This window comes from Crocodylus siamensis, chromosome 6, assembly GCF_052110815.1.
Source record: "Crocodylus siamensis isolate JL-2025a chromosome 6, ASM5211081v1, whole genome shotgun sequence".
NCBI classification, from domain to species: domain Eukaryota; kingdom Metazoa; phylum Chordata; order Crocodylia; family Crocodylidae; genus Crocodylus; species Crocodylus siamensis.
This window is the reverse complement of record NC_143400.1, coordinates 43,809,454-43,833,152: the sequence shown is the minus strand read 5'-3', so window position 1 is coordinate 43,833,152 and position 23,699 is coordinate 43,809,454. Positions and strand designations below refer to the sequence as shown.

The following is a 23,699-nucleotide window of genomic DNA, read 5'->3' as shown; positions in this document are numbered from 1 at the left end:
GGGGCATCCACTCAGAGGAGTGGGGTCTGGTGGGTCAGACCAGGAAGGGCTGGGAGCCTGGACGCCTGGGCTCTCTCCCCACTACACCCTCTTCCTCCCCCAGGTTGGGGGTCCCAGGCAACTATGCCAGAATTGTGTCCTCCTCTGCTCCCCGCAAGCCGCTCACACCTCGGGGGACCCCCGGGATGGGTGCAGGACCCCGGCCCGGCTCCGCCCCCGCCTTGAACCCAGCCGGGGGCGGGGCCTGCTACACCCCCCCAAATGTGGGGGAGGGGGAGGGGCTGATGAGTTTGGGGGACCCCCTATCTCTGCTGTATTGAGTGAATAAACCCTCTGCCTCTCTCTCACCTGCCTCGTGTTTTGGAGTCCCCTGGGGGGTGCTTTATGGCACAAGAGGGGTGGCTGTTTGGGGGCGGGGCGTGCCTTGCCCCCCCCAGTGGAAGCCCCGCCCCCTGCACGGGCGGGGCTGTCTGGGGCTGCTCCACACACACTCCTCCCTCCCTCTCTCCCTCCCTCCAGCGCTGCCAGGCGTTGCCCGGCTCCCTTCCTCCGCCTCAGCCCTGCCACTTTCTCCATCCGGCTCCTCGTCTCTCCCTCCGCCGGGGCTTGTCCACACTCCCTTCATCCCCCGCATCCCTCCTTCCCTCCCACTCTCTCCGTCTCCCCCCGCATCCCTCCGTTGATGGCTTTCCTCCTTCTCTTCATGCCGTCGCCCGCCCTCCCCCGGGGGCTTTCCGCGCTCCCTCCAGCCCCCGCCGCCCGGCTGTGAGCGCAGCCGCTCCCGCTGCTCGGGGTGTGTCTGTGTCTCTCCCTCATCTGGGCTTTCTCCTTCCCCTACTTCCCGGCTGCATGGACCCCCGCCCCGCAGCGACGAGACCGGGTGAGTGGCAGGAAGCCAGTGGCGACGTTGGGTGGGAGCTGGGGGCCATCCCTCCCTCCCTCTGCCCCCCGTCCACCCTCTGCACCCCCTTCATCCATCCATCCCTCCACCCCTCACGCAGGCACTTGTGAGCCCTCCATCCTTCTCAGCCACACGCTCTCAAACCAGCACCTTGGGTTTCTCCATTGGTCCCCCCTGCCCTCCATTCTCCATTGCCCACACATCCCTCCGTTCATTCACACACACCCTTCACCATTTCTCCACCCTTATCAGCCCCTTCTGCCTGGCTGTTCACTGCTCCAAGCATCCAGTCACACCCTTCTTCTCCAGGCATCCTGTAACCCTCATCCCTCCATCCACCGATTCCCCACAGTCTCCCTCCACCCATCCATCCATCCATCCATCCCCATAACTCCCAACTATCTGCCCCCTAGCCCCCATCCATCCATTCCCCCATGACCCTGATCCATCCCTGCATCCTCCATCCATGCATCCATCCCTCCATGCCCCATCATTGCTCCATCTGGCCCTCTGCACCCCTCCATTTATCTAGATTTAGGCTAAATGCATGTCAATAGAAATGGTATGATGGTTTTATGCCTGGGGCGTGGGTATTTTTGTCTGTCTGTTGCTTGTGGGGCAGGGGGATGGTTATTCCCTGTCCTCCATTGCCCCTCTGTCTCCTCTCTAACTGTAGATACCCTGTACCATGAGGCCCATGGCTAGTACCCCCAGCTCAGCTCTGCCCTCCACAGACTTGTCTACTTCCTGGCAACACCTGGACCCCCTCTGAGCCACCAGCGACAAGGAACAGAGCCCAACGCCTGTAGCCAGAGACCCCAGAGGCCTTTCCTGAGCCTGTTGGCAACTGTCCTCCTGTAGCTGCAGTGCTCTTGGCCCCCATCCACCTGTAGGACAGAGACATTGGCACCCCCGCCATCTGCCTGTAGCCAGAGAAACTGCCATCAGCCTGTATCTGGAGGACTTACAAGCCCATCCCATCCACCACATTCCTGTAACAGTGATCTCTGGTGTGTTGCTTCAATGGACGACTGTAAGCAGTGGAGTTGGGGCTCTTGATTTGCTTGTGTCTAGATACAGCAGGAACTCAAGAACTCCAGGACTGCCTGTTCCCAGCCACCTCTGGGAGGATCCTGCAGTTGGAGCTGGAGCTGGAGCTACCCAGGTTGTGCATGCACCTGTTACCAGAGAACAGCCAGTCCCTCTACCTATAGGAGGTGGGCACACAGCAAGACGTGGCATGACCACATCTCAAGGTCCCTACAGGTCTGAAGGAAGCCATCCGCCTGTACCCAATGAAATCTGGGACCATGCTACACCTGTTGTACTAGAAGTCTGGGAGCCCCATATGCCTTTAGCCTGACATTCACCTTGTCCCGATCGTTACAGGACTCCAGGGCACCATCTGACTGTAGGGACACCTGTAAGTGTCAAGGCTGCCTGACACATGTAGCCAAAGAAGTGGGGAACTTTTGTACAATGACAACCCCATTTTTTTTCCTTCTATAGCTAGAGAAGTCTCAGACAGACTGTACCCTGCCAGAGGGGACAATACCAGGCTTCTCCATCCTCACACTCCACTGTGCGCTTGTAGGTGGAGGTCTTCACTACGTTTGCACGACTGTACTCCCCGTGTATGCCTATAGCCCAAGAACGCATGCAGTTGCTGTGCGCCTGTCACCCCACCCTGTGCCTGTAGCTGGAGGATTCTGGGATCCATATGTGCTTGTAGCTCCATCGTGTGCCTGTAGGTGGAGGATTTCAGGTGTCTCCCTACAACTAGAGCTCCACTGTCTGCCTGTCAGTGGAGGATTTCCAGTATCTCCTGAAGCCTGTAGCTACCCCGAGTGCCTGTATCTCCCCAAAGGACTCTGGGACTGGTGTTTGACTGCAGCTCCATTGTCCACCAGTAGGTGGAAACATCTTGTGCCCTAAAAGGACTTTCCACAGAGGCCGCCAGCCTTTCTCAACACCTGTCACCCACTACTGCTGCTCCAACTGTCACTACAGAGCTCCAGGAGCAGGGCTCGGCTGTAGCTCCTCCTCCCCAAACAGAAGACATCCCCCACCTGCAATGCTGTCTGCCCACGGAGGACAGCCACATTGATGGCAGAGTGACCACGGCCACCCTCCCACTCCATGCTAGACAGCGCCACCTCAGGCGGTTGGGGGCGGGGCCTGCAATGAGCCCAGGGCCTTGTGGGTAGCTGGTGCAGGGCGGCCCACCATTACGTGCATGTCCAACGGGGGCAGGTTTGAGTTTGACGATGGAGGCTGCTACGTGGGTGACTGGGAGGAGGGCCGGGCACATGGCTATGGGGTTTGCTTGGGCCCCGGGGCCCAGGGGGAGTACAGTGGGCAGTGGCGCCGGGGGTTTGAGTCCCTCGGGGTCTACTCCTGGCCTGGCGGGAACACCTACCAAGGCTACTGGAGTCACGGCAAGCGGGACGGCCTGGGTGTGGAGCGCAAGGCTAAATGGTGCTACAAGGGTGAGTGGAGCCATGGGCTGAAGGGCCGCACTGGCATCTGGGAGAGCCACTCAGGCGTCACCTACGAGGGCACATGGCGGGATGGTCTGCAAGATGGCTATGGCACCGAGACCTATGCTGATGGAGGTGAGAGGGGCAGGGCAGGGGAGGGGAGGGATGATTGGATGGATGGAGATATGCAGAAAATTCTTGGGTGGGTGGGTGGACAGATGGATGGATGGACAGACAGATGACAAAAAAAAAATCAGTGGACATATGGATGGTAGGAGGTCAGGCTGGACAGAGGGAAGGAACATGGGGGGGGTTCACTTGTCTCCCCCACCCCCAAGCAGTGTCTTCCCAGCCCTCTGGTTGCCCTGGTGAGTCCTTCATCTGCCCTCCTATATGCCATTGGTCCAACAGCCTAGCCACATCTACTGCCGTTCACCCAACTGGTGCTCTGTTCTGTCTATGCTTCTGTCTATCCATCCACCAAGGTCCAATCCCCTTCCTTCCCACCATCCATCTGTCCATTTTTCCATCCCATCCGTCCATCCATCCATTCACTCATCTTTCCATACATCCCCCCCATCCATCCATCTGTTTGTCCATCAGTCCATCCATCGAGCCAGGCATCCTCCCTCCATTCCCCCATACGTCTGTCCAGTCATTCTGTTGTCTGATCATCCATCCCTCCATTTATCAGTCTGTTCATCAACCCATCCACTGGGGTCTAAAACCCCTCCATATACTCTCCTTTCCTCTCTCTGTCCATTCTGACATATCACCCCCATCCATCCATCCATCCTCCTGTTCACTGAGGTCCAAAACTCATGCATCCTCTGTCCCTCCTTCCCTCTGTCCATCCAAGCCCCCTTTGCTCCCCCACTACCCCCTCTCTTACGCCCTCTCTGCCCTCCACAGGTACCTACCAAGGCCAGTGGCAGACTGGGAAGCGTCATGGGTATGGCGTCCGCCAGAGTGTCCCGTACCGCCAGGCTGCTTTGGTCCGCTCTCCGCGCCGGACCTCCCTGGAGTCGCTCCGTAGTGACCCTGACCCTGGCGCACCTCCTGCTCCTCTGCCTTCCGTCCCACTGCCTCCGCCTCCTCTGCTCCCAGGGGACAGCCCAGCCTCTGGCTCCCGGGGTGGCTTTGTTCTGGCCTTTCCAGGCGACCCAGACTTCCCCAAGGGAACCAAGAAAAAGTCAGGGGGCTTCTTCTTTCGGCACTCCCTGCTTCTGAGCGGCCTGCGGGTGCGGCGGGCAGAGTCCAAGGCCTCCCTAGGGAGTAAGCGGGGTTCCCTCAAGAGCGAGGCTGGGGTCAGCTCAACAGGCAGCGAGGCCACCACACTCAGCTATGCTGAGACAGAGCCCCCTGAGATGCCTTCACGCTTGGCCATTGAAGGATCTTCCACTGAGGTTTATGCTGGGGAGTGGCGAGCCGACCGGCGCAGTGGCTACGGGGTCAGCCGGCGCTCCAACGGGCTCCGGTATGAGGGTGAGTGGTTGGGCAACCGTCGCCATGGCTATGGGCGCACCACCTACCCCGACGGCACCAAGGAGGAGGGCAAGTACAAGCTCAACCGCCTGGTCAACGGGAAGGTGAAGAACTTCATCCCACTGCGGCGCAGCAAGGTCAAGGAGAAGGTGGACCGGGCTGTGGAGGTGGCCCGGAGAGCTGTCAGCCTGGCCCGGCAAAAGCAGGAGCTAGCAGTGGCCAGGTCAGGCGGGGCTAGGGGCTCAAAGGCATGGGGGTAGGAATAGAATGGGGATACAGGGGTAGTTTAGATGAGGATGGGGGGTAGGGGCCAGGGAGGGGGGGTATCGAGTAGGGGGAAGTGTGATGTGGCACTGGAAAGGGGCATCAGGGGCCTGTGGGTGGGGACAAGGGAATGAGCAAAACAGGAGAAGTAGGCATGCGAACTGACCCCCGCCCCGCCCCATCCTGCAGCTTCAAGACAGTGGGATTTGCCTGCTCAATAACCCCGCAAAAATGGCTTCTGTTTCTGGCTATGAGCTTAGGCAAGGCCCAGGCTTCATCTAGGCTTTGAAGGCCTCAGGAGGCCAGAAGTTGACACTCTCCCCCATACAGCGGGGGAAGGAAACAGTAAGGCTCTGCCCACCCCCTCTCTTCCTCAGGTGCCATTGGGTGCCTTCCCCACCTTGGATGAAGACCCTCCAACCAACCCACGTAGGGAGAATGAGGAGGGCTTGATGGCAGCCATATTGAACATTGGCCAAGCCAGCCCTGCATGGGTCAGCCATTTTTCAGCTTGGCAGGGATGCCATCTTGAAAACTGAATCCAGCCACACCGGCCCCCCAACACACACACACACACACACACTGTCTCTTGGGGTGGCCATCTTGAGCAATAGCTCAAGATGTCCCCTTCCCCTTGGGGTGGCCATCTTGAAAGTGGGAAAATGGGCCCAGTAGACTGCATAGCAAGTGGCCTGGGTTCATGAAGCAGTGTAGGCTGGGACGGCAGTCCATCCCGCAAGGCTGTGGCCTTGCCAGCTGGCACAGGTGAGGGGCAAGGGTGGCTATGTCAGCCCATGGGTGGGGCAAAATGCTGGCTGTGCCAACAGGCCACGTCAGCTCTTGTCTGCCTGCCTGGTGTATGCTGTGCTCCATCCTGCTCCCTCTGGCTCGCTTCCCTTTCAGCTATTTCTCCCCCAGCCATCTTTGCTCCTTCCCTTCTCTCATTCTCAAGCTATCTCCATAGTCTCCCTCATCCCTGTTCCTTCTCCTCTTTCTCTTCTTTATTGCTCCCTCTTCTTTTCTCCTTCTTTCTGGTTTCCCCTTTCCCTCCCCATCCCCCACTCCTTCAGCCCCAGCAAAGTTGGGGGGCAGATTCCATCCTGTGTGTGTGTGTGTGTGTGTGTGTGTGTGTGTGTGTGTGTGTGTAAGAGCCTGGCAGAGGCTGCCTGGTCTCCTTGGCAACTGGGCAGCAGCCATGGTAATTGGCTGGTGGTTGCCAGGGAAACAACAGAGCAGCAGCATCTGCTGGGCCTGGACCAGAGATGCTGGGGGAAGGGATGTGGCCCAGACCTGGGGGAGGGGCAGGGGGCTCCCAGAAAAGCTGGGGAAGGGGAGTGGGGAGGTGATATCCCTATGAGAAGTGGGCACTGGGGGAGGAGGGAAATGTGTGGCAGACACGGGAGTGAGGAATAGTGCCAGGCACTGGGTTCCTGGGTGGGGGCTAAGAGCTGGGTGAGTGCCAGCTGTAGAGGAGGGGGGCACTGGGAGCAAGGTGGGTGTCAGGTGCTGGGAAGCCCCCTCACCCCTGCGCTTCCTCCAGGACGGCAGATGCCCGGCTGAAGGCGGCAGGGGCACTGGCAGCAGCTGAGAAGGCACTGGAGGCTGCCCACCTGGCCAAGATCCTGGCCGAAGACTTGCAGCCCACCCTGCATGACCCTGGTGAGTGTGGAGGGGGGGGCCCATGGGGTGTCCCCAGTCCCTCTGAGTTACCTCTGGGGGAGCCCAGACACCTGGGTTCTTTCCCCACACGACCCATCCCACATCTATACTGGTATCCCCAGGGCTGGAATACGGGTCGGCTGGGCCCCTGCCCTGCCTCCCACCCCTGTGCCCCAAGATTTCTCCTTTCCCCCCCCAGCACCCCTCTTCCTCTCCCAAGTGGGGCCTCAAATTTGGGGGGCTGTTTTGAACGTGACCTTCAGCTCCTGCCAACGCCAACATCACCCAGAGCTGGCACTGCTGTATCAGAGGGATGGGGGGCAGGGGGCACAGCCCTGCTCCCCCCTTGGCCCCCACCATTCTGACCTTGCCCCTTTGTCTGTGGCCTCACCCCCTTCCCAGAGCCACGCCCCTGCCTGGACTCGGAGGGCAGTGACACAGATCCACTGGACTACGACAGCCCTGGGGTGTACGAGAATGGTGTCACCCCGTCCGATGCCAGCCCTGAGCCCAGCCTGCCCCCCACTTACCCCCCTACCCCCCTTCAGCCCTGGCGGGGTGACCTCCGGCGGACTTGGCCCCCCCTGCAGAACGGGGGTCCCTTGCGAGAGCCTGAGGAGGAGTGGGGCTGCCGGGGGTTCCCCTCCCGGACGCTGGGGTTCGCACCTGATGGGCTGTGGGAGGGAGATGAAGAGGAGGAGGCACCAGGGCACCCCCTGGAGGGCACCCCGCCCAGTGGCAGCTCTGGGAGTCTCCGCGAAGAAGAAGAGGAGGAGGAAGAAGAGGAAGACCCTCTGCCGCAGGACATGGGGGGACCCCAAGATGTACAGGGGGCTCTGGGGGGTCCCCCACAAGAGGCTTTGGAGTCTACAGCTGGCACGGGGCCTGCACCCCAAGACGTGGAGGAGACAGGAGCAGCCAGGAGACAGGTAAGAGGAAGGGCAGGGGCACCCCAAAGTTAGGGGGTGCTCCCAGAGGTGGGGAGGGGAAAGAACCCAGGCATCTGAGCTCCCAGCACCCACTGTTCTCCCCCACCAGACTCAGTCCTCTCCCTGAGCAGGAGGAAAAGCTAGGCATCCAGGCCCTCAGGCCATTCCCTCCAGCCCCTACTCCCCTATCTGGTCTGGGAGGGAGGGATGAGGCACGCCCATCTGAGGTGGCAGCCCAGGATTGGCTGGCATCCTGGCTCCCATCTCATAGCAACTGCATCCTTGATCACACTTCTCTTCCCGCCCCCCCCCCCCCCCCCCCACACACACACACTGCAGCATCCAGCCGCAGTCAGGGATGATGGGAGGAGCCGATGGGGAGGGGTCTAGTAGGTTAGAACAGGGAGGTGTTGGGAGATTGGACACCTGGGTTCTCTCCCTTATCTGAGGCAAGGTTGGGGACTGCAGCCTGGTGGGTTAGAGCAGCGGGGGCTGCTGGGAGCCTAGACACCTGGGTTCTCTCCCTTACCTGGGGGTGGACTGCAGCCTGGTGGGTTAGAATAGGGGTGGGGGGCTGCAAGCCCTAAGGCCTGGGCTCCCTCCCTTATCTGCAGGTGGAGGCGGGGGATGGGGGTCTGGTGTGTCAGGAGTGCAGAGACTGGGATTCAGGAAGCTTGGGGAGCCCAGACACCTGGGTTCTCTGGGAAGCCACTGGCATGGTGGGGACTGTGAAGCAGGAGTCCATTGGGCAGGGGCTTTGCCTCACCAGGACTGTGGGAGCAGGGGGCATGCCTAGACCCTCCCCCCATCCACCTACACACGTTGCTTTGCAGGGTGCAAGCCCCCTGGTGGTGGCAGCGGTGGTGCTCTTGGACGTGTGCTTGGCTCATCTCTTCTCTCTCTTACTCACCTGAGGCCGGAGAGTGGGAAGACCTGGATCTCCCCACAGATGCCCCCTCTCCCAGGGGTCTCAGGCCCCCTTGCCCTGGCCCCAGCCTCCCTCCTCGTCGCAATGGTTTACATACAAAGGGCTCTTTCTAGCAGAGATTTCTCCCTCTCTGCCTCTGAGACCACGGCAAAATCTCCACTATCCCCTTCTCTTCCCCCCATCCCCCCCGTCCTGCCTTTGGGGGGGATCAGTAGCTGGGGCAGGAGGATCAGAGTGGGGGGCACCCTGCTTGGGTCAGGATTGAGGTGTTTCATGGCCCGGGATCCGCAGGGGGTGCCACACTCTACCCTGGGTGTTGGGGCAACCCTGAAGGTGGGAATGTACCATGGGGGCAGGAGAGATCATAAGGTGAGCAGGGGTATCCCAGCCAAGGGGGAAGGCCTCTCAACCTTGGCCCTGCCCACCGCACCCCCAAAAGTGGGTGAATTTCCCTGCCCCCCCCTTTTAATTTCTGCTTTTTAATGGAAAATGATGATTTCTCCCTCGCCTTGTCGGAAAAACTAATGAGTTATGTTCCAGTTAATGAGGGGTGAAGAGGAGGGTCCTGCCACCATGGGGGAAAGAGGGGCCCAGCCCCCAGCATGGTAGGGAATGACATGCTCATTGGGGCAAAGCAGGAAGTCCCACCTTTGGGAGGCCATTTTGGAGAGGGCACAAAACAGGAAGTTTGGCCTTCTTGTGGGGCTGGGAAGGGCCTGGAGGTGCAGGACAAGAAGTCCCACCTCCCAGAACTTGGGAGAGGGCCTCCTGGAGCCTGAAATAGGAAATCCATCCTTTGGGAGGATGGAAAATAGGAAGCGAGTGTGCAATAGAGGAAGCTTTGACTTCTGTGGAGTAGAGCTCTCCCTGTAGGGGGTGAGACAGGAAGTCCCACCTTTTGCAGGGACCACATGGTACAATACAGGAAGTCCCACCCTGTGGATGGTGACTAAACTGTCCTTGCAGGGGTTGGGGCACAATAGGGTTCTGCCTTTCACAGGGACTGGATGGTGCAATACAGGAAGTCCCACCCCATGGAGGGTGAGTAAACTCTCCCCATAGGCTGAAACAGGAAGTCCTGCCTTTGGGGAGGCAAGGAGAAAGGATGTAGACCAGCCTGGGGCGTGGGGGTAGCGCTGTCTGATGGTGTAGGGGCAGGTGAGACCATACCGAGGTAGAATCGATATTCATTGGTGGGGGAGGAAGGGTGAAGGCGGGGTTAGGAAGTCGGGGGGGGGCAGACTCCACCTTCATGGGGACCCTCCCCCTGGCAGGATGCTCCCTCTCAGTTCCCCAGGAAAATGCATGAGAAATCCGACTTCGCTCGCTGCGTGCTCTGTATCTTGGGAATGTGTATAATCTGCTCCATTCCCCCCAACCCCAATATTTTCTACCTTCCCCCATACCTTGCTCCAAGGCCTTGTTCCCCTCCCTCCCCTGAAAAGCCTTTTCCAATGTCTATTTCTTATATTGTGTCTTTGGGATTGAAAAAAGAAACCGTCTTGCAGAAAAAAAGAGAAATTTAATAAAAAATAAAGAATATATTAATAAAAAAAAAGGAGAAAAAGGACTGAAATGGCTTTATTTCAGCGTAACTCCCAGGTCTCCGGAAGCTCAGGTCCAGCCCAGTTGACCTCCTGCAGCTGGGAAAGAACACAGATGTCCTGGATCCCTCATTGTATCCCAGTACAGGGACAGGGAAATAGTGTTGTACCCCAATACAGTTCAGCCTGGACACCTGGGTTCTTTCCTCACCCAGTCTATCCAGCTGAACAGGGATGGGAAATAGCCCTTATTTTGGAGCTGGACTTCTTGGCCCACACACTGCTGCTTCTAGGATGAGCAGCAGCTGCAGGACTCCTGGATTCTCTTTCCACTAGCAGGGCCCCTGAACTAGGTAGGATCTACAGGGTGGCTGCTAGCAGTCACCCAGCCACTACCAGTGCCTGATCCAGAAAGACCTGGCTCTGGGAGTGGAGTGGAGGGTGAGGGGTCTGAAGGAGTGGAGATAAATGGACCAGGTCTCCTTTGGTAGGGCAGAGCCTTGGAGAACACTAGGATTACAAGGCCCCGTGATTAGCTGTGGTGGTGGTGGGCAGCTGGGTGGTGCCCACCATGACATAGAAGTGAGACCTACCAGCCATGGGACCCTCCAGTTGGTGGGCGGACAGGTGGTACCCGACATGACAAAGGGCTCCACTCTCATAGGAGTGAAACCTACCAGCCATGGGGCCCTCCAGTGTCAGCCCATAGACCTCCCAGATGTCCAGGCTCCATGCCCCCTCTGCTCCATACCATTGGGAACACATGGCAAGGATGGGCTTGAGACTCAGCCTCAAGACTCAGCCCTTGGACTTTAAGAGCCAGAACACCTGAGTTCTACCCCCAGGTCAGGTGGGAGGAGAGGAGAGGGGAGGGGAATAGAGTGGGTTAGAGCAGGGATGGTTGGAAGCCAGGATGCTCAAGGCCTATCCTAGCTGAGGGTGGGGAATGTGGCTGGGTGGGTTGGAGCAGGTAAAGGTTGGGGACAGGACACCTGGGTTCTCTCTTTGCTCTTGGAAGTGATTGGAGTTACAGCAGGGGCTTCTGGGAGCCAGGACACCTGGGTTCTCTCCCCAGCTCATGGAGGAGAGCTGTGTCCAGCCAATTAGAGGCAGGATGGCTGGGAACTTGGAGACCTAGGGCCTATCCCAACTCTGGGAAGGTCTGGCTGGGTGACGCGAGGGGCTAGGAGCCTGGACACCTGGGTTCTTGCCCTGCTCTGGAAGCCGGATCTAAGAGGTTAGAGCAGGGATGGCTGGAAGCCAGGACACCTAGGGTCTATTCCATCTTAGGTGCAGTGTGGCTGGGTGGGTTGGAACAGGTGAGGGTGGGAGTCAGGACCCCTGGGTTCTCTCAGGTGCTGGGCAAGGAAAGAGATGTTGTGGGTACTGCTGTATGGAGTTTCCCTTGGAGTTGGCACCCTCCCTGCCTTCAGACCTCATAGGCTGGGGTTGTAGAGGGTCAGAGACTGCAGTACTGGGGGTTCAGGCCATGGGGTAGTTTCAGCTGGTATCCCACTCTGCTTTCCTTCAGTCTTTCTCCTCCCTTCCCCCATTTCTCTGCAGCAAGGCCCAGTTTGGGGGTCACTGCAGCATCTCCCCAAGCTCTGCAGGTGCCATGGTGACAGTACCCAAGGCCTGTGAGCTGAGGAAGACATGAGGGCTGACCCCGGGAATCCTGGCATCCGGGAGATGGAAAGACCTTTGCGCATGAGCTCAAGAGGATTGTACCTTGAGCTTCCTTGATGTCCACAGACCTGTGGGGTGAGGGATAATCAGGCCCCTCTTCCCAGCATTCCATAGGGACCCTTCCCAGAATCCTTCGGGGCTGGAGCAAAGAGGGGCAAGCAGGGGGGCAGCCATCTGGTCCAGCTATAGTGGAAGGTTCTGAGTCTGACTTCATGGTTCATTATACTCTACCCAATCTCTTCCAAACTCTTCATGACCACCCCTGTAGTGGGTTCAGGGAACCTACACTCCTGGTGGCCCTGGACAAAGTTTTAGTATTGGGCCCCCTGTTTGCCAGAGATAATGATAATTACTATTTTAACCACTTTCAGGTCCCCTTTCTGCCCAGGCCCCGAGTGGCCACCCAGTTTACCCATGCCTGTGTCCAGCCCTGGTTCAGGGATTTTTGCTTAGCTCAACAGTCTTTAAACACAGTTCATAAAGAGGTGACTCACAGTCCTGGAGTCCTTTCCTGTATCCCAAGAAAGTGCTGCCAGCTTTGTGCTGCTTCCTCAGCCTGTCTTCTTTCTTCCTCTCGCGTGAGCTCCCCCTCCTGGTCTTCAGGGTGCTGCTTCCAGCCTTGTAGCCCTGAGTCTTATGCCAGATCCTGGGAGAGTCCTTGGTTCAGTGTTGCAGTTGCCAACCCCCACCCCCCATCTCTGGTTCTCAGTTTGTGACTCCTTTCCCTGGGAACCTCTTAATTTCCTGTGGCCAACCAATTATCTGCATCTGCCCAGTCCTCCCATACAGCCTGTAATCACTCCCAACATCCTGCAACTGGGCTATTGTCCCTGCCAGCCTACAGTGGGCTACAGCCAGGGGTGTATGGCCTGGGGCAAGCCTCTGCCAGCCAGTCTGCTACAGGCCGTCTCTCCTTTTTGATGATTCCACTAATCAACCCAGCCTTGCTGCCATTCTGCTGCCCCTTAGCTGCTCCTCAACACAGCTCCTATTTCCCAGCCCCGCAGTTTGTTTTTAACTCTAGCTACATCAGCTCAAGTGTGGAAATGTTAACTCAGGTGAACATTAACTCAGGGGTGGAACTAATGTTCAGTGAAGCATTGGGTGCACTGGCAAGAGGATCAATTTATGAATCTGCAAGAGATGAACATTTAATTCTAGTGGCTACAGAACTAATGAAGTAACAGCTTTGGATTATTTTTGCCTAGTTAGTTGTGTGTTTAGACATCACATATGATATAGCAAATTAATACCATTTCCAATAAAGGGTTTTTTGTTTTGTTTGGGTGAGGGGAGTGAGTTGCTTCCATCTTAAACTGAATGCTATAGCTCTAGACCCCTGGCATGTGTAGAAGGCTTCTAGAAAAATTGTGTGTTGTGATATATGGGATGTTGCACCACAGCATCCACACCCCACCCCAACCTTTTCAAAATCCTTGGCAGTGCTCCAGCAGCCAATCAGGATGCTGGATCCTCTTCAACTGGGGCAGGGTTCATTGGCCGAGGTTTAAACAGGTGTGGCTACTGCGGTACTTGGTCCAGGCTGACCTACCTGATTAGAGGCCTGATTACAATAGATGGCCTAGGCTGGCCTGCCTCATTGACAGGGATCCTGGCTTTCTCTATTTAAAAATCACAGATTCTTTGATAAAACCACAAATTCTCTCATTAAAAACCCAAAAAATATGTCACTCCCCACCTGCAGCCCCCTGGCCCTGCTGGTGCCCCTCACTCCACACCCACAGCCCCCCAACCCTCCCAGAGGGGACCCCCATCTACCAGGGCTACAGGGCCAGGGACCCAGGTCCACAGTCCTCTGCCCCCCACCCCCAGCAGTACCTGAGCCCTGGCTGCCACCCATGGGAGGCAGTGGCTGTTGTGGCAAAGCAGAACGCAGAGCCCAGCTCCCCCTCCTTCACAGGCAGCACGGTCAGAGCAGACCCCATGCGGGAGGAAGGTGTGGGCTGCCTGGTGCAGGTGTGGGCTCCCCACCCTGCTGCCCTGAGGCCTCCATGACCCAATGGGCAAGACCTAGTGTGGCAGGGCAGAGCAGGGCGGAGAAGTTTGGTGCCATCATAAGCCAAGCACTGCTGTGGCAAGGCACCCCCTGCCCACTTGGCAGCAGCAGGAGTGGTGGTGCAGACTTGTGCCTCCCACTGCTGTCAGGTGGGCACAAGGCACCTTGACATGATGGCACAGGGCTCATGGTGGCTGCATCGAGCTTCCCCACCCAGCCCTGCTCTGCCCTGCAGTGCTGGGCCATGGAGACCTGAGAGGGAAGGCAGCAGGATGGGGAGCCCGCACCCACCCCACACACAAATCTGGGGGGGATATGACCCCTTCCCTGGGAGTGCATGCAGTGGTGGGGAGCCTTTCCACCAGCCAACCTGCTCCTAGCTCCATCCCACTCCTCATGCATTCCAGTCCTAGGCCTCAAGCATAGTACAGGCTGGGCAGCAGCCACAGCCCCATCTACAGCCCTGCCCAACTCCCTCCATCCCTCACAATGGGGTCCTCAATCCCATCCCCCCCACACCCCGACTGGCCTATGGGAGCTGCTCTCCAGGCTGCCTGGTGGCCACATACATGCGTATGTGTGCATGTGCATGTGGCATCCACTGCCCCTTGCAGACTGGAAGTGTGCCAGCCTGCAAGGGGAAACCCACCATTTCCCATTTCCCATTTTCCTTAAAATGAGGAAATCCACATTTATTGAATTTTTCCAGGGTGAACAGAAAATCTAGATTCCTGCTGATCAGAGATCCTGACACTACTCGCAGTATCCAGACATCTTGTAGATAGGTTGTTCCCCTGTTACCACTCTACCTTTGCTTTACGGTCATAGGGGAAGCCAAGATGTGCCTTCAAAGTTTCCTCTGTATGGACAAAAGGTGTGCTCTGGAGCACAGATCATAGAGAGTGAAGAAATAGTTCCTCCAAAGCCCTGTGAGAGCCCCACTCAGACACCCTAGCTCCCCACCCCATAGTCCTGGAAAAGGGCCCACTCCAGGCATCACATCAATGGTCGTGGAGGGCCTTTGGGTGGGAGCGGTGGAGCTGGGTTACTGAGCTGGAGAAAATGAGTCAAACACGGGGGTGAGTATGATGTAGGGAAAGGCTTTCCTAAAGAATCTGATAGTATGCAAATAGTCTCTCGGAGGTGAGTGGGGGAAGACTCTGGAAGGAGACTCAAGGTTTTATTTATTGAAGGCATGGCCTTCTCCAATTTTACCCTGTGTCTACATTTATCTCCCTGATCCTACCCTTCAAATTAGTTAAGAACTAAGTCAATTCTACAGCATAGGTAACGACCTACTGAATTCATGATGGAAGTGGGCTGCACGGCAGCTCCTTTAAACTTGCAGTTTCCACGCCCTCTGGCTGATTGAGGGAGAAGCCCTGCTGCTTGCTCCTGATTGGCAGGGAGGCAAAAACCATGTTTTAAAATATGGCACCATATTTGCCTGCCAGCTAGTAGGCAGCAAGAAGCAAGGCCACTGGGGCCCCTCAGCCAATCAGCAACTGGAGGGGTGGGGGTGATGGGGAACCTCCAAAATTAAAGGAGCCCACATCTGCCATGAATTCAGCAGGTCCCTAGTCATAGGGATCATGATACCTCCCAGCTTCTAGCCTTTGGAGGTCACAGTAGGGCTGGGACAGACCTCAGGAAATCACATATAGTCCAACTTCCTACTCAAGACAGGATCATCCCCGACTGAATCAGGTCAGTTAAATCTGTCTAATGCAGTGAATCTCAAGCAGGGAGTATCATAGAAAATGAGGGTTGGAAGGGCCCTCAGGAGATCATCTAGTCCAACTGTATGCTCCTAGCAGGACCAGAGTACCAGAAGTCCCCTTTAAGGGTGCCACCAGGTGCCACATGATAGCATGGTTAAGTGTGCAAACATCTCATCGTGAACTCCACGGCCCATCTCTGAGAGGCTGTTTGCATCCTTTCAGAATATTTAGAACATTTCACTACATTGTGCTAATAGCCATCTTTGGCTCATTCCCTCTAGCTCCATTCCTCCTTTGGCACCACTTCCACCCAAAGATCCCCCAGAACCATCAACATGCTGCCTAGAGTGGGACCTTCTCCAGAGCCACAGATTGGGGTGCTAAAGTGACCAAGTAGGGCTTGGAGGACCTGGTGGTGCACTATGATCTCTATGACCTGCCCTCCCAGGACATCCCCCTCGCCAAAGACAGGCAACTTTGAAGGCACTTTCACTGATATGGCATGTGAGATCTCATTGGAAACCCAATGTGATGCTCTATTTATGTCACTTCTATCACTGTCTGGGCTATGTTACACTGTCTATACCTACCTTGATGATTCACCACTCCCATATATGGGCAGAAGGAGACATTATTGGGTTTGGCACCTAAGGCATCATCTGCCTGTCACGGGGAAAAATCAACTCCCCAGTAGCAAAGGCATCCTGGTGGACTGACCTCTCATCCAGAGTGTCCCAGTTGCATACTGGGTTTTAGGTGGCTAGGCCTGGCACCAATCAGGGATCGAGTTGCTGAGGGAGGTTAGGAGGAGCAAGCCAAGAGATCAGGTGGAGAACAGAGTCAGAGCATAAGGCAGAAGGAACAGCAAGGCTGGGATCAAGTTGAAAACCCGTTGCCCAGGCACTTTCTCTTCCAGGTGAGAAGTTTATATGTGGCAAAGCAGAGGGTCAGTTGACCCCACCAGTCACTCTGGTGACAGGGAGTGGGCAGAGGACTGTACCCAGCTGCGGCCTTCAGGCTAGCCTTGCTTAGGCTGGCTGATCAGCTGGAGGGTGGCAGGCTGGGATGAGTGACCATACTGGTCAGACTGGATTTGGGGCTGCAGCCTGACACCCAGGGAAGAACACTTCTGGAGACTCATGGGAATTGTGATAAAGCTGATGACGTTGGAGCAGGGCTGATTTGGAGGTACTTTAAGGGCTCTCTCTGGAGGTGGCTGTTTTATTTGATAATCTTGGATCAGGGAACCAATGGATGGCACTGAGAAAGAATTCCCAAGAAACAGGAGTTTCTGAATAATTGCTCTACTACTGTGTTTATTCAGCAGATAGCCACATTCCTACCCTGGAGCTGGGGGTCTTCGATCTTGGGCAAAAAACAGTATCATCTGGCTTCATATGTGTCCAATTGTTTTATTTGGGGCAAGGGGAGGGAGTAGAAATGCACTAGTTACCTTGCAAGTGAGTCATGATCCTTCGTCCTATTGATCAGACAGTTCAAGGTCTCGCTGGGACATTCATGGATATACTCTAGGGGTCCAGCAGTCTAGTGGGCCAATGACCCTTTGTTCCCAAACTTCAATGTCTTTTGCTATTTACAAATTCATTATTGTTACCAGTTGCTACTGCTCCTGGCCATTTAGAAGTTATTTGTATCACCGAGTTTTCCCAATGCATTTTTCTCTACAATCCTGTCTGCATAGACACCCCCAGCCTGGCAGACGTTCATCACACTTGCTCTCTTTCTAAACATCTTCCCACCATCCTTGGCAGAGTTTCTACATGGACAAAACTTGTGGGTGCCTCTCTCAGCTTTAACTATAGCTAGTGGCTTTTTAGCAAGCTTGGGTAATATACAGTGCCTTGCAGAAGCAGATGCTGGCAGTTTTTGTGGTTACTTCTGGTGTCTTTGGATCCCAGGGTTTGGAGGGTCAAAGTCCTCAGCAGCCAGGGTTAGTCAAACCAGGAAAAAGATTGATCTCTAAAAGTACTGGCCGGTTTCTCAGGAGGGTGCAGCCAGATGGGAGGGTTGGACGCCAGACTTACCCTGTTTTTTCTGTCTTCACATGACTCTTCTTCTACATAACACCATATTTTCTGGAGTATCGCTTCTCCAAAGATACACCTCTAATCTTGAAAAGAGCTAAAACGTATGAAACAGATGAGACCAGAAGCCCCAGCAAACAGTAACATTCCCCTAAGAAATGGTAGCTTGATTAGTGGAACATCAAGAGCATTAAAAAGCAGTGAGGGGCATTAACACCTGTGAAGTGAAAAACAATGGGCCATTAACCCAATGCCTCATTAACAGGCCCCAAAGTCCCTCATTTTCTTGAAGAGCAACACCAGTGCCACACTGTGCAATGGGGGGCTTCTATCTCAGGCAGAAAATCAGCTTCCTGGCTTCATACACACCTCTCAATTTGGCAGGGGGACTGATTTTCAGGGAAGAGGTATATATTGCACATGAGAGAATATGGCAAGTCCTTTTGTTTTGTTTGACTCCTTCCTGATTGCCTATGGTGAAGAGTATCATTATGAAAGTATCATGATGCCCCTTTATAAATCTCCATTGCATCCACACCTTGAATGCTGTGCCCAATTCTGGTCCCCACCCTCCAAAATGAGTGTTATGGGGGTGCTTCTATATGAGGAGAGACTAAAGAAGCCAGACCTGTTCAGTTTAGAAAAGAGACACTTGAGGGGGGATGTGAGAAGGGTTTACAAAATATTAAATGGTGAAGAGAAAGTCAATAGAGTCCAACAGAAGTCAGGCTGGAAGGGACTTCCAGAGATCACCTAGTCCAACCCTCGGCCTGAAGCAAGGTCAGCGCTATCCAAACCCTCCCATACAAATCTGTAACCTAAATTCTTTTTAAAACCACCTTCAACCCTGACATAACACAAACTGAACACCCTAGCCTGCCACAGGGAAAGCAGGTGAACCACGGCAGCCAATGTCCTGTTTCTATGAAATGTTATCAACATATGCTCGAGAGATCCCAGGTAGAAGGCCACGCACCCCCACTACAGAGGCAGATGAAACCCCCACAATGCATAGGGGTAAAATTCCTTCCTAACCCTAAATAGGGTGTCAGTTTAACCTCAAGTGGCGAGGCAACACCTTCTAGCCAGAAACCTTCAGCCTTGGTCCTTGCAGGAGCATTGGCACTGCCCAGTCAAAGTCCCCCATCTAGGCTGTTGCCAATGCCCATTGCCACTGAGGAAGTCTTAAAAATACCCTGACACATATAGCAGAAAAGGGGTGGGAGAATGGAAGCCACCAGCAAGGCTCAGAAGCATGGGAAATACCCGTGGTAGAATATAGGCATTGCTACACCTAGACCATCCCTGACCAGTAGCTGTCCAACCTCCTCCTGAACACCTCCAGTGACAGAGTCTGCAGCTTCCCCAGGTATCCATTCATTCTAACAGTGAAGATGTTTTTCCAGATATCTAATCTAAACCCACTTTGCTGCGACTTCCAGCTATTGGTCCACCCACATCCCTCTCTGCAACAAGAGAAAAGGTCTTTTCGTCCTTCTTGATGGCAGTCCTTCAAGTATTTGAAAACTGCTTTCATGTCCTGTCTTAAGTGTCTTTTCCACAAGCTGAGCCTGCCAGCTCCTTTAGCCTCTCCTACCACTTGTCTTTCAAGCCCTTGATCATCTTTGTTGTCTACTTCTGGACCCTCTAACTTCTCCATATCTTGGTGGAGCTCAGGTACATACAGTATCCAGATGAGGCCTAACCAGTGCCAGGTAGAGAGGCACCATCATCTCCCATGTCCCGCTTCTACTGATTTCCCTGCTGCAGTCTAAGGAATGCATTAGATACCGTCCCATAAGTGCCTCCATCTTGTATACATCCTCCATTATATCAAGGTTGGAGTGATCAATGGGTAACCTTCTTGCAAGGCCAGATTCCATTTTTGCAAATATCAACAGGAACACACCTGAACATTTGATTATAGCCACCTAAAAAGAGCAACTGAATCCCATCCCCAAAAGAACAGCGCTCATTGTCAAAAGTCCAACCCAACTGATCACCTCCTAGGCCATCCTAGCTCAACAGTGGTTAAGCATCTACCATAAATCCTTCTGGGGAAGGGGGGGTCTTCATCATCAACCCAATCATGTTGCAGGTGGATGCATGTCATTAATGGCATATCTATGACTGAAAACCTGGGGGCAAGTAGGGAATCATGGACCCGAGCTATCAGAAGATGCAAAGAAGAGTGAAGAGCTCCTAAGGTCTAGCCTACTCCCATCTTCCCAGCAGTGAGGATATTTTTGTATTTTCATTGCCAGACCAAATGCTAGCTGAACTTATGTCTAGCTTTCCAATGAAGTGATGCTCTTGAGAAGAGACAGGTGTGCCTCTTTGTTCCAGAGCGCCATTTGTCCTGATTTACCCCTCACAGCAATGAGGTTCAGAAGGGCAGTGGATCAGACGTGGGCTGGGATATAACATCAGACCAGGCGGTGCCCTGGGATGTTCCTCAGAATGAGTGATGGGACAGCGAGGAGAACCATGGGACTCTGGGGGACCCCTGGATAGGTTTGAGAAGTATACAATTCACAGAAGCCTGGAGACATCCAATCAGAATCCAAAGTCTTACAAAAAATCTGCCCTGCCGCCATCCCCACCGAAGCGCCTTCTCGATCGCGCCCTCCATTGTCTCAAAGGACACCAAGCCCCTCCCAAAGCAGGGCGAGAACCCAAGTGCCCAGGCTCTCGGCTCCAAACCACCAGGCCCCACTTCCCCTTCCCAGAACTGGGCTAGAACCCAGGCATCCTGGCTTCCAGGCCCCCTGCTCTGCCCTCCCAGACCCCACTCCCTTCCCAGGGCAGAGGCAGAACCCAGGCACCTGAGGTCCCATGTCCAACCCACCGAGTCCCACTTCCTATCCCAGCTCTGGGAAGGGAGCCCAGGCACCCTGGCTCCCTTGCTCGGCCCTACCAAACCCTTACTGGAGCAGAGGTAGCACCCAGGCATCTGGGGTTCTACCTCCAACCCACCAAGTCCCACTCTGCCCCCAGCACTGGTGTGGGACCCAGGCATCTGGGGCTCCCAGCACTGCAAGGCCCTCCCAGAGCTCAGATAGGACCCAGATGTCCAGGTGTCTGATCCACCTGACCCCACTCCCTTCCCAGAGCTGGGGTGGACCCCAGGCATCCTGCTCTACCCTCCCTGCAAAAAAAAATAGGCAACTCCCCCCACAGCATTCAGCAGCCTTTATTGGTCCCCTACATTTGCTCTCTACCTGGACTTTACACCACAAGGGAGTCCCATGGGGGGCAGGCCAACCTGGGGGAGGGAAATGGTGTCTCAGTCTCTGTCCCCCATGGGCGTTTTGGCTCTCACAAGCCTCCTAGCCTGGACCAGCTCCTCATAGCGCTGGCGTTGGTACCGCTGGAGGTAGATGCTCATCTTGCCACTGACTGAACCAGTCACCTCCACACCTGAGGGGTTGGTGGAAATGGTTAGCAAGTGGCGGGAGGTCTCTGGTGCGCCCTTGATTTCCACCCCCCGAAGCTGCTCACCCAGCTCCCGCCCAATGCGGGTCACTTCCTCCTGGGCAGCTGGCACCTTGCAGGGGTGGGTCACAACTGTCTCCACCTCACCCACAGCATAGCCGAAGTCAGCCTCGTCAAGGTCCACACGGAGACCCCCCAGGCGGTAGCTCCGGCGCTGTGTCCTGAAGGCAGCAAACTCCTCCAGGCCCAGCCCAGCCACAGCAGCAGGGATACAAGCCCAGCCTGGATCAGGGGCCACGGCCAGGATAGTGCAGAGCCGGGCCACAATGGCCACTGGGCTCATCAGCTCCTGGTAGGCTGTGGTGCTGCCTGGGGGCTGGGCTAGAGCACCGGGGTTCAGGCTGGTGGCATCTCTGGAGCTCCCGTCCTGGGAGGTACCACCAGGGCCATAACCAGGGTCCTTGGCACCCCCCACTGGCCATGGGGGGCACTTGAGCTCCCAGCCAGCACCTTCACGGTGCCGCAGCCAGTGGTCAGCCAGCGTGAGCCGCCCATCTGGGGTGTCATAATACCGGTCCTGGAAGGACACGGCCCCAGCCAGGACAGCCCCCAGCGCCACCAGACGAGACTCTGTGTCCGGCCCCATCATGAACTTGGCCTCCACCTCGATGGAGCCCATGGGCTCTGCGACATCTGGGGAGACACTAAGGGGCATCAGGCAGGCGTGGCCTGAGCCCCATGCCAGCATCCACTGCTGGACACCCCACTGCTCCCTGCACCACCAGGACCCTCCTAGGGCACAGTACCTGACAACCCGTCCACCCCTCTCTCACAGTACTGCACCCCTTGCTGGACACCCCCCCAGAGCACAGTGCCCTCTGATGCCCTGCCAGCCTGCCCCCCACAGCACCCGTACTAGACCCCACCATTCCCCCAGCTAGACCCTCCCCCTGCAGCACAGCACCCCACGCCGGTCATCCAGGAGCGAGGAGCAGCACCCACCCGCCTGCATGTCACCTAATGCAGAATTAAAGTGAAGGCTGTGCTCCCAGCATGCTTTGCAGTGACTGGGCGGGAGGAGAGGGATCAGGACATGCTGGGAATTGTGGTTCTAGGGGAGCAGCGCATGCTGGGAGTTGCGGTTCAATGGGGCAGGGCATGTGGGGAGCTGTAGTTCTAGGGAGGAGCGGGGCATGCTGGGTGCTGGTTCTAGGTTGGAGCAGGACATGCTGGGAGCTGTGGTTCTGGGGCGGTGCACGGCATGCTGGGAACTGTGGTTTCCCGGGTGGCGGGATTGGGCGTTGGGGGGAGAAGCTGCTCTCTCTCTCTCTCCCCCCCATCACACTGGCCCCGGAGTTGCCATGGCAACCTGCAAGCTGCAATTAAGGGGGGGGGGCTCTCATTAGAGAGGAGATGGGCTTAACCCCTTGTGTGCCGGGCAGGAGAGGGGGCTTGACAGCCCCGACGCCTGGGTTTCCCTTCCCAGCTCTGTGGGAGGGGGTGGGGAATTGGGAGCCCTGTGGATCAAGGTGGGGGGAGCTAGAGCACCTGGGTCTCCCCCAGGATTGGGGAGCCCCGTGGGGGGGTCGGACGCCAGGGTCCTATTCACCTTGGGGGCGGGGTTATGTGGCCTGGAGAAAAAGGGGGAGGGGAGCGCGGACTCCTGGGTTCCTTCTTGTGGGGTGGGGTCCGTGGGGGGCCTCACATCAGAGGGGTGAGGGCAGAGCCAGCCCCGTGCCTCAGTTTCCCCAGCCCTTGAGCAGAGGAGGGGGACCCCAAAGTGGGGTGGGACTCTCCCCCAGCTGTGGCAGAAGGCCAGGGCCCCCAATGGTGGGGGAAGTGCAGGGGCCCACAAGGGGGGTGGGGATCCCCCATTTATGGGAGGGGACCCCCGCTAATCTGGGGGCGGGGCAGATGACCCATATATGGGGAGGGGGGACTGGTCATCCATATATGGAAGATGGCGCTGAGCACCCCAAAAAAGGGGCAGGGACCCCCCTATGTAGGGAAGGGGCGGGGCCCTAAAAGAGAGGAGGGGGCGCTGACCCACTTTTATGGGAAGGGAAGGCAACTTCCCCATAGAAGGGGTGTGAACCCCCAGATATTGGAGGGGGTCGGGGAAGGAGATCCCCATATATGGGGCAGGAGTGGGAACCCCCTTCCCGGATCTAGTGGAAACTGTCATATATGGAAGGAAAGGGATGCAGGGACCCAATTATGGGGAGCGGACGGGGCCCAAAAAGGAGCAGGGACGCCATATATGAGTAGGGCTGACAAGCCCGGACCCCAAAGCTGGGGGCGAAGCTGGGGGAATCCCCATATATGGGCGGAGGTCCCATATATGGGGTGGAGACCTTTCCATACCCCTCCGTCTTCCAGCAGAACAAGAATCCCCATATATGGGGAAGGGACCCCCCCAGAACTGAGGGCACCCTATACATATGAAGGGAGCAGGGGCGATATCCCCTACATGGGGGAACCCAAAACTGGGGGCTTGGCCTGGACCCCCATCTATGGGGGAGGGGCGGGGACAGAGATACCCATATATGGGACAGGGGTGGGACCAGGGATTCCCCCCATGTGGAGGAGGACTGGGAACCCCCTA

The 23,699-nt window shown here is 56.3% G+C and overlaps 2 protein-coding genes and 1 long non-coding RNA gene across 3 annotated transcripts; 1 reads left to right on the top strand and 2 right to left on the bottom strand.

Moving 5' to 3' along the window:
- Positions 1–482: 482 nt before the first annotated feature.
- JPH4 (junctophilin 4) lies at positions 483–10,170 on the top strand. Its single transcript, XM_090051350.1, has 6 exons — positions 483–880; positions 1,578–3,516; positions 4,294–5,089; positions 6,671–6,789; positions 7,192–7,718; positions 8,552–10,170. Exons 2-6 carry the CDS (start codon positions 3,138–3,140, stop codon positions 8,630–8,632), a joined length of 1,902 nt encoding a protein of 633 aa, XP_089907476.1. The 5' UTR covers positions 483–880; positions 1,578–3,137; the 3' UTR covers positions 8,633–10,170.
- On the bottom strand, positions 10,149–12,872 carry LOC149862441 (uncharacterized). The gene is made up of 2 exons (XR_016442925.1): positions 12,371–12,872; positions 10,149–10,289 (listed from the first exon to the last, which is right to left on the bottom strand). It is a non-coding gene; the product is annotated as an uncharacterized LOC149862441 (long non-coding RNA).
- Positions 12,873–20,836: 7,964 nt separating this feature from the next.
- THTPA (thiamine triphosphatase) lies at positions 20,837–22,188 on the bottom strand. Its single transcript, XM_090052912.1, has 3 exons — positions 22,097–22,188; positions 21,161–21,787; positions 20,837–21,079 (listed from the first exon to the last, which is right to left on the bottom strand). The coding sequence occupies exons 1-3, from the start codon at positions 22,104–22,106 to the stop codon at positions 20,946–20,948; spliced, it is 771 nt and encodes a 256-aa protein (XP_089909038.1). The 5' UTR covers positions 22,107–22,188; the 3' UTR covers positions 20,837–20,945.
- Between the last annotated feature and the right edge of the window lie 1,511 nt (positions 22,189–23,699).